General features: G+C 46.8%; 1 protein-coding gene across 2 annotated transcripts in view; it reads left to right on the top strand.

Moving 5' to 3' along the window:
- Positions 1-542: 542 nt before the first annotated feature.
- Positions 543-10397, top strand: part of LOC119390715 (uncharacterized) — a 49594-nt gene continuing 39739 nt past the window's right edge. For both annotated transcript variants that reach the window (XM_049414909.1, XM_037658401.2), the window contains exon 1: positions 543-670. In XM_049414909.1, the coding sequence (XP_049270866.1) occupies positions 634-670 (37 nt within the window). In that variant the 5' untranslated portion in view covers positions 543-633. The remainder of the gene's footprint in view (positions 671-10397) is intronic.

Genomic DNA, 10397 nt, shown 5'->3' with positions numbered 1-10397 from the left:
CGACATCATCATCCGAAATGATGGCGCCCACTAAGTAGTGACATGCCGTCTTTCCATCATAGGTAAGCGTGTCTATTTTTATTCTGTTTTTTGCACGTAAATACTTGTTAGCATTTCGAAGGAGTTGCGAGAAATGCCAGAACTATATTTTTATTAATCGACTAATGACCAATTCGTGAACAATCACCCATTCTTAATACGCACAGACTCACAATGGGGCTAAAGATCACCACCTGCGCAGGTTACATTTTGTTATGAGCATAGTCCTTAAGAAATCCAGAATAAACGCTAAGGAGAGAAGTATAGCTGTCGGCATATCTCTTTTTCAAAAATATGCACGCGTATTCATGCTGTGCTTTTGTTTTAAATTAGACTGGTTAGGCTTCTTTCACATGCACTGCAAAAAACAATTGAGTTGTCTAACCAGCTTATTCGTCTTCGCCTGTAAGGCAAAGCAAACGAAACAATAGGGTTTGGCGAAAAGCAGCCACACTGCGACAGGGCAGTTGAGTGCGTTTAAGGTAAACGCTGTGTCGTACATTTCTTACTGATGCGCGCGATGTGAACGAAGCTCGTTGTACCACGCCCGGTATCATCGTACTGCTCAACGGCGTAGTGCCAGTTACTACAACCATGAAGTCCCTCTTAGCATGGCTTCTGTCTGTTGTTGGTAAGTGGGACGCCCTCTATTACATGTAAACAGTTAATAGAGAAATCTTAACACCTATAGCGCACTGAAGGGACAAGAACACAAAGAAATGACGTGGACGCAGCTTTCTTATTTGTGTTCCTGTCCTTTCGGTGCGCTATAGGTGTTAAGATGGATTACCAACATGGCCAAGCTCACGTTCTTTCAAGTTACATCTTTAATAGAGCAACTTCGAGTAGTGTGGTAGCGAATACTGCGGAGCATGTCACGCTTGGACAAAAAGCCTGAGCCCACAACAAAGTGAGTGTCACAGAATATCGCGTGAAGGATAATGTGGCAAGCACCATGAGAGATGGATCACTGGCAGTAAGGCGCAGAAATGGCGTTTTATGACTACTGAAGGCTCCACGAGCTGAAGTCGTATAAAGATGGAACAGCACCAAAAACGAACATGAAGAAAATAAACGAGACGGGCCGCCGACTTCCAACTTCATTTTATATGAAATAGCTACTTACGGTAAGCCACTCAGATGTGCCACGCAACCAAATTTATCGAAGGGTGTGTTAAATTGAACTAGGAAAACGCTTCTAGACAATTTTTTATTGCTACAAACATTAGGTACAGCATAGACAATCAAGTCGCCGTCTTCGCCACACACTTACGGAGCAAATTTTGTAATGCTTTCGTTATCATATCACGTCGTTGTGAATTCAAGTTGCAAATCCAAGTTGAAAAAAAACGTACCATTTTTATCATTATCTGGAACGCTTTCGCCTGTCCCGCCATGGTGGGCTAGTAGTTATGGTGCTCGACTGCTGACTCGAACGTCACGAGATCAAATCCCGGCATTTCGCTGGAGGCGAAATAGTAGAAGTCACTATACTAAAACTTAAGCGCAGGTTGAAGAACTCCAGGTCGAAATTTCTGGAACCTACGGCGTCCCTCGTAATCATATCGTGGTCTTAGGACGTAACACCAGAACAGTTATCATTATTTACGCTTTATCCCAGCACAAACCAAAATGCTGAAAATGCTATCATTGTGGAGAGCATAGTAGGCGGTTGTCGTAATCGAACTGACCTGCGGGTGAAACGTTTCTTTTACAGCAGAACTTTTACGGTCGAGGTTTGCCCTGTGTCGTAGATAGCAAATTTTCGTAATCGTGAACCGGCACACGCTCAATGACCGCCCAAGCATTCCTTATAGATGGTTAACAAAAGAAGCTCAAACATGACCAACAGCACTGCTGTGACACGGACTTGCTCGACTTAGTGTATTGTGCGCCAATTTTTTATCTTGTATATACTGTTTATCGGACCTTCACGGTTGCCGCCGGTCCTCCGTGAAGGTTTTGAGCAAACGATGCTAATTTTATTGGGCTAGCAGCTCGATTAAAAGCAGCGATAACGTTCAAAAGGGCTCGCACATTCATAAACGTGTAGCATGTGGCTTACGGTGATATCTGTAACAGTATTAGCGCGTAAACGTGGTCACTGCAAAACAAAGAAGCGCGCTTCTCAGTAGTAGGTACTATGGGTGTAAAGTGAAATCTTCAATCACGACTGCACAGTGTAGTTACGCAGTATTCGCGGAGCACCTAAATCTAAGTGCACTGGTGTTTGCAGCGGTATCAACGGGGCAGTTGCGGCCGTCTCGCATCTAGATCCTACGAATCATATGCCGGTATCTTATTCCTCAGGAATCATATAGCATGCATAGCGAAGGCCTCATGCTGGAAACACAATTGCAACTTCCATTTTTTCATTTGAATTTACTGTACACAACCCCATAATTAAATACATTTTATTGAATATTTACAGCTCTACTATTTGATATTCTCACAGAATAAATATAAGCTCAGGATCTTTTACAAATAACGCGGCAGTCAGGAGCCTTGTACACACAGCACAGACTATGTTGTGACATGAAACGATACATAGCGCAATCGACATGCAAGCGAAAAAAACATTTCTCACAAGATTAGCAGACAACGCGCCCGCTTAAGTTTATATATTCTATGAGTATATAGGATATATATATATATATATATATATATATATATATATATATATATATATATATATATATATATATATATATATATATATATATATATATATATATTTTAAATACTACTGCAAACAAAATATAAGCACATTTGTGTTTTCGGGGTCCTACAAGCTGTAAACCTGACAGCTGGCCGCTAAAATCTTAGTCCTTTTTTTTTTCCGGTCCATTCTTTTCTACCCACATCACTTACATTTCTCGAAGTAATTGGGTTCATGTACAACGGTGTCATTTACCGCGTAGGCATTTTCTTGCGATTATTTTAACCCGATAGTAGTGAATAGCTCGTTTTTAAGAAATTCCGGTGTGGGTGGAGCCAACGACCGGGTGAAGAGATGGAGCCTCTTCGCTTCCACCCCCGATCCCGATCCCTTTGGTCTTTTTCAATAAAGTTCCTCGCTCGCTCGGCGTCGGTGTCGTTGGTTGTGAGCGAAGAATGATCATCTTCTTCGTGACCAAAAATCGAGAAAGACGCAAATAAAAAAAACCCGCATTTCCCCGAAGGGGAGTATGAGGAAGTGCGAAGCACGGGGTGATGCTATGAGGGGGCGCGCGCGACTGAACTGCAGAGCCGAGCGAAGGAGACGGCAGCGAGAGAGCACGCGCCAGCCGACCCACGGAGGTCTGGCCGTTTTTAAGTGCAAAGCACTTTTACTGATGATGATGATCTGTCTTCCGAACTCGTTCCAAAGAACCCGCAACGCGTTCAACTTGTTGGCGGCGTTGCGCACGGCCGAGATGGGGCTCAGGTTGTTGTCGAACCACAGTCGATCACACACCGCGCAGCTATATCCGAAGCTGCGGTCCAGGAAGTCTCGCTTGAAGCGCGCGTCCGGCCGATCGAATTCGAGGGCCCGCGCTCGCTCACGCATCGCGCGTCCCCGCGCCAGATCGGCTTCGGGGTGCTCGGCTCGCTTCGCACGCTTTCGTTCGGCGTCTCGCCGCCGGCCTTCATCACCACAGGCAATGCGCGGGGCGCGCGCAGCCACGGAGCGGAGGGCGGAGCGCGCGCAGTCACACGGGGCGTGACGTCGCTGCGCCGTTGCTACAGACGCTCCTCTCCGCTCCTCGCGCCGTTGCTATGGGACGGCGGATTCAGGGTCGCTTATAAAGTGCATTCGCACTTAAAAGTCACAGTTTCGCCGCAAGGGCGAAGCAATGAATGCGATAGCAAGGAACTAATGCTATACGAAGTGAGGCTCGCCATTGGATACTCTCAGTTTGAACAGCGCTTCTGTTGCAAAGGCGGCCGAAGCAGCGAAGGAAACTAGCGTGCTTCAAGTGTCGAGCTGTGACACTTGATAGTTCGCGCTCATCTTCTGTTTGTTTGTTTAGCGGCGTCCCTGAGCTCGAGTGACATTCGTACGCGCCGTAACATGAGCGCGGACATCACGGTGAAAGCGTGAAACATTCCTCTACCCCTCGCCACGAGAAAACCGCGCGAGCAGACAGCGGAAGGGCAAGCTTCTCCCATGCGCAAATATAAGAAGCGAGCGAGCTCGCCGACGACTTTTAAATGCGCCCGTCGGGCTCCTAGCGCCACCTAGCTGGTATTGAAGAAACGCTTATTATCGCCTGCTGTCTCTGAGTCCGTCCAGCGCTAAATGGTGTGTATATAACGCTCGCCGTTAGCTACGTGGAGGATCTGCGTTTCGTGGCGTAGTGGATAGCGCCGCTCGCTGCGGAGCAAGGGGTCCCTGGTTCGATTCCGCGCTTCGGAAGCATTTTTCTGAGTTATTTTTCTGTGGGGAATTTATAGATATATACATACTTATACATATACGGTGCATGACGGCGGCGACGGCGACGGCAAAATCCAGCCGAGACTGTCCATATAATTGCTATCGCAATAATAAATAACAAAAATGTTAGCTTTAAGTAAGAATGGAACCCAGGCCGTCTGCGTGGCAAGCAGGTATTCTACCACAGAGCCTCGCTATTTCTTTTTTTTTTGCATGGGAATAATGCCATCAAATCTCGTCATGCATTACAATAGAATTCATCGCTTTCGAATTACACTCACATGCACATAGGCACGAAACACACATAATTTCGCACCGCCCAAACAGACAGACAAACAGAGAACTTTATTCAGGTCCTGAGGAACTGCGTTGTAACGCCCCCTTTTAGGGGGAATCCGTAGCAGTCGCGGGCCGCTCCCACGTAGGGACCGGAAGACCGTGGCCCTCCGCCCTCTCGCAGGCCCTCTGGACAGCACGAAGTTGAACCAAGAGGTCGCCGCTGTTAAGGGCTTCCTCCCAGTCCTCTTCTTTGTTGAACTCTGCGTCACGTAACGCAGGACGTTGCCAGAGCATATGAGCTCAACATATGAAGTCAACAAAATTTGGGAGACGGGCCACGTACCCGAATCCTAGAAGATTCTTTGGTAGCGCTCATCCCAAACCCAGGCAAACCTCTAGCGCTAGAGAACATGCGACCCATCTCTCTTACGTCCTTCGTGGGCAAGGTGGCCGAACATGCGATTCGCCATCGGGTATCCGAGTACATAGAAAGCAAGGAGCTATTTCCACACACTATGGTAGGATTCAGACCTGCACTATCCACACAGGACGTCATGCTTCTTATCAAGAGACGAATCATTGACAACAACACCAGGGATACTAGAGGCATAATAGCTTTAGACCTGGCCAAAACTTTTGATAATATTTCGCACAAGTTTGTGCTTGAAGCAATTTCCGATATGGTTCGAGGACAACGGTTCGACGCATACGTTGGCTTCTTTCTCAGGGATCGCAGGGCTACCATTAATATCGGTCAAATCATATCCGCGGAATTTACCTTGGGAGCAAGAGGCACCCCACAGGGTGAATTTATCTCTCCTCTTCAATATTGCCATGAAGGGCCTCTCAGAGCGACTCGTTACGGTGCGAGGGGTTAACCATGCTCTCTACGCGGACGATATCACCGTGTGGTGCATAGGAGGGTCCGACGCCGGGGTAGAGCAGGCGCTTCAAGAGGCACTAGACATCACGGAGAACTTTCTAATCGGTTCAGGCCTGAGCCTGTCATAGTCCAAGTGTGCGTTATTACTATACAGACCCACCGGAAAGGGCTGAGGAACCTCACACCTTTAGAACAGATTCCCGTTGCTTTATACACACGGGATGGGCAGCAAATACCCAGGGTGGGCTCCACCAGGGTCCTCGCACTTCTGCTAGAGTCCAATGGCGGCAACTCACGGACTATAGCCCGCATCATCTCCAAGACGGAGAACATGCTTAGGCTCATACTCAGGGTCTCGAACCGCAGGGGTGGGCTGAGCGAGAGCAATCACCTTCGGGTCTATCACGCTTTTCTCATGAGCCACAATAATTATGTCGCTTGAGCGTTGCACTGGCCCTAAAGTGAAGAGGTAAGTATTGATACACTAACGGGCAAAAGCATAAAGCGAGTTCTAGGCTTGCTTATCCACACCAGCACCGAGAAGCTCCTACAATCGGGCATGCATAACTCTCTCTCGGAGGTGATCGAGGACTAGCAGATGGCTCAGGTCGTGCGACTATCGTCCTCGTGGGCTGGTAGGCGCATCCTGGAATCCATAGGCTGGGGTCCTACAGAGACTAACCAGCGTAATGTGACACTACCACCCTCGATCAGAGGCACGTTTTCGGTAGCTCCACTTCCAAGAAATGTCCACCCTCAATACAATGTAGGGTGCCGCGTAGCTCGGGCCCGTTCCTTATTAAAATCGGTTGCAAACAGTCCGGGTCTCGCGACCTTAGTCGATGCAGCCCAGTACGGGCGTTTGTGCCGCTTCGCAGTGGTCTCGGTCGATCATAGTGGCACACCCCTATGCTCTGCCTCGGTAAGTAAGGTTTCGTCAACGGTGGCTGAGCAAATCGCCATCGCCACAGCAATGAAGGACTCATCGCGTCCAAATATCTTTACAGACTCGCGTTCCGCAGCTAGGGCTTTCGCCTCGGGCTCGATCTCGCGTGAGGCAGCGGACATCCTCGGCTGCGAGGGGGCTGCCGGGTTTCACACCATAACATGGTTCCCAGCCCACATGGGTGCCAACGTACATCCCGATGTCCCCAACGCCTTTGAGTTTGCCCATGACCGTGCGCGAAGTATCGCTCACCGCGGCGGTTCCGGCGGATGCACAGGCGGGGACGCCGGAAGATACAGGGACTCGCTACTCCCTTTCCACGAGATTATGACTCATCATCATCTAGCTCGGAGGGCTTTTCCACTTCCTCATCCTAAACTTACACAGCTCAAGAATCCCCAAAAGTGCGCTAAGAAGACACAAGCGTCCAGAAGTCCAAGACACTCCGAGACCGGGTCAAAAGTCTTAGCAACATTACGCGCATTAGCTGTTTCTTCTCGAACGTGAAACTGCTTAGAAAAAAAAACACACTGTATGAATGCCATGTAGCGGGAGGAGTCTTCTTTACGCATGTAGTATTACTTTGTAGAAGCGTATAATCGCGTCAGAAATAATGTCGTTTAGTTCAGAAATAATGTCGCACAGAACTCGCTCATATCGAGCCCTTTCTAAGGTACCCTTGCAAAACTGTATGTTTTGCAAGGGTTCCTTACGTAGGGCTCCATGAAATCGCATTAGTAGGCTCTAGTGGTGTATAGCGAATAACGGCTGAAGCCCATCATATATCAAGTGGCCCGTGAGACTCGAACCCTCGACCTTCTGAGCATGTCCTAAGTAACGCAAATTGAAATTCGGGGGTGTGTAAATGGAATATTCAGGGTTGCTTCGACAAATGCTTGAAATTGCAAAAAAGAGGCCGCTTGGAAAGTTTGAGGGTTGCCCAATTAGTTTATGTGGAAATGGACCAAGGGCGAAGTTAGGTGGGCCGATTGAAAAAAAATTGTGGATGGGCCAACTGGAGGGAATTTGGGACTGGATCTAAAGAAAATTTTGAGGTGGGCGGTATGGAAAATTTGGGGTCACCAAATTTTGAAGTGGACCGACCAGTTGAGACACATGCGGCAAGCGAAGCCATGATTCGGTACATGCGCTATATACTTCTTCGCCCACGTTGCACTGTGGGGGCACCCTTTTGCACAACACTCCAATGCTTACACCTGCCCAGACAGGTGTGGATGTTTTCTATAATTTTTTTTTCTAAAATATTGTATCACTGTTTTTTACCAGTTCGTTATTAATGTCGTTAATATTATGGTCGCAGCAAGTCAGAGTGACTCATAAGGCGTTACGTACTATCGCCGAGATTTCAATTTAGAGGTACTTACTCTTGGGCTAGTCGGTTCACCATGTGTTCTCACCATAACACTATGTTCCCTTAGCGCAAAACAACGAAAACGGTAAGATGCAGTTGATGCAGTTGTATGCAGAAACGGTTGTACGTGTCACACACGAAACTACGTTTCGTTTGTAGTATAAACCAGAAGCAGCGCTTTTAGCTATGTGTAATGGTGCAAAGCAACGAAAAAAAGTCACAGTTTCACCGCAAAGGCGCAGCAAATAATGGAATGTTCTGCAGATTATTTATTATTTATTTGGTTTGAATACATAGAAAACACGAAGACACAGAGGAAATAGGGAGGGAACAGGAATGCCATACGAAGAAAAGTCACCAGCTCACTCCTGTAGCAAACACGGCCGCTGCAGTGAGCGAACTGACCTTCACGCGGAACATGGTTGCAACGCAAACTTTTCCATGAAATCACAACACGTAGGAAGCTATTAGCGGTCATTTCAACCCCCGTCAAGATAAGAGAGCGAAACCGCGAAACCGGCGAACTCTCGTCAAGATGAGAGCGTCGAGAAAAGAGCGCGGGCACAGGCGACGATGCGTTGTAGATCAAAGTACGGAGCCGAAGGCGTGCAGGCCCACTCGGCAAATATATATATATATATATATATATATATATATATATATATATATATATATATATATATATATATATATATATATATATGCGCGTGTGTGTATGTATGTATGTATGTATGTATGTATGTATGTATGTATGTATGTATGTATGTGCGTGTCTGTGCATGGAGAGAGACAGGGCGTTTCAGGGACCGTGGCCGAAAATCTCCAAAGACAAAGGTAATTACTTTTTGTGTGGTTGCAGGCACCTTAAGATTAATAGCAGTGTCCATTATAACAGTAATTAAATAGATTATGTTAAGTAACTATTGAATTAGGGCAGACAGGCGCTTGAGTCAAACGGAAAAATTGCAGCCCTTGCTGCGATGAGACTGTTGCCACTTTCAGATTTCGCAAAAGCCACCGCTTGCAATTATTAGCGCGCAATGAAATATTACCGATTTCGCCGGTGAAACGCAAACCGGCACTCGGAAGAGCGCAACTGACATACTCTTCTGAGACGTCCAGAATGAGCGAGCGTCGTTGCACCGGCCATCTATTGACTTGGCTTCGTCGTTGTGCGGGTTTCATTTGCGATTAGAGTACGCGTATGGCGCAGGAACGAAGGTATATGTAAACCGATAGCGAAACTTCCATAGAAGCCCATGTGTCAAGTAGTTGGCTGCTCGTTGCCACCGTCGCCATCTACGTATCGCGGGGACGACTAGCAGCAAGCAAAAAATAAAAGAGTAAAATATGACATCACAACCGGAAGCGGTAGCGACGGCGTTCATTTCTAATGGCGCGAAATTGGAATTATTTTTCATTGCTCACCTTTTATGTACTTTTGATAACTACGCGGTTCAATTGCGTATTTATTATCTTGCGAATTGCATGTGCGAGAGAAACTGAAGATTAACAAGAAAGATTGGGGAGACAAGCTTGTTTTATTGGCCATATAGTTTACTTGGAATATCCACCAAAATACTTTGCAGATGAAGTAACTATGAAGCAACGGCTCACGAGCACGATAGTTTGAAAACTCACGTTGCCCAGTCGAGGAAAATTACTGGAGCGAGACAAAGGCGTGCAAAGTATCACTATGGCAAACTTACACAGTGCAGCGTTTCTTCGCTTAGCGTGCCACATTCATCGTCACGAAAGGCGAGGGCACGCCGACTCTGCACCAGCAAAAGCAGTCTGCAGTCGAGCGGTTATATACAGAATCTGTGCTAATAAACTCACGACCTAACTCTAGGAAACCAACGATTAGGCAATCCTACCTCCATTGTGAAAGTTCTCATTCAAAGCATTGAAAAACGACGATCTCATACGGTCAAGCGCTACATTTGAAAAAATATGTTACGCAGATTCAGACTTAACTGAAAACTGCACCAATCTTTGGGAGGCCCTAAAGAAACAAAAATATCCACCCGAAATTATTGACGATGTTGTTCAACGGGCTGGTGGTGTAGACTACAAATAACTTTTTATTCGAAAGAAGAGTGTTGCACACTCGAACACTAACCTGGTTTTACCACACTCCGCATCGGCACCAAGCATCAACAGCATTCTTCAGACTCACCACAACATACTACTGCAGGCCGATCTCCTTAAAACATCTCTCCTGATCCCCCACGTGTGGTAAATCGCCGAGCGAGGAACTTACACGACTTGCTAACATCGTCAGAAATTACCCCCGCAACTTGTTCTGTTTGTCATCGTTGCAACAAAGCCCGTTGTAAGGTATGCAACCACATGACTAACACAAGTTTTGTTAAGAGCACAGCTTCAAACTTTCATCTGAAAATAAAAGGGGATTTTGACTGTGGCACAAGCAACGTTGTGTACATGTTTGAATGCT

This window comes from Rhipicephalus sanguineus, chromosome 4, assembly GCF_013339695.2.
Source record: "Rhipicephalus sanguineus isolate Rsan-2018 chromosome 4, BIME_Rsan_1.4, whole genome shotgun sequence".
NCBI classification, from domain to species: domain Eukaryota; kingdom Metazoa; phylum Arthropoda; class Arachnida; order Ixodida; family Ixodidae; genus Rhipicephalus; species Rhipicephalus sanguineus.
Note: the sequence above shows the minus strand (reverse complement) of the source record. Positions and strands in the feature narration are given on the sequence as shown.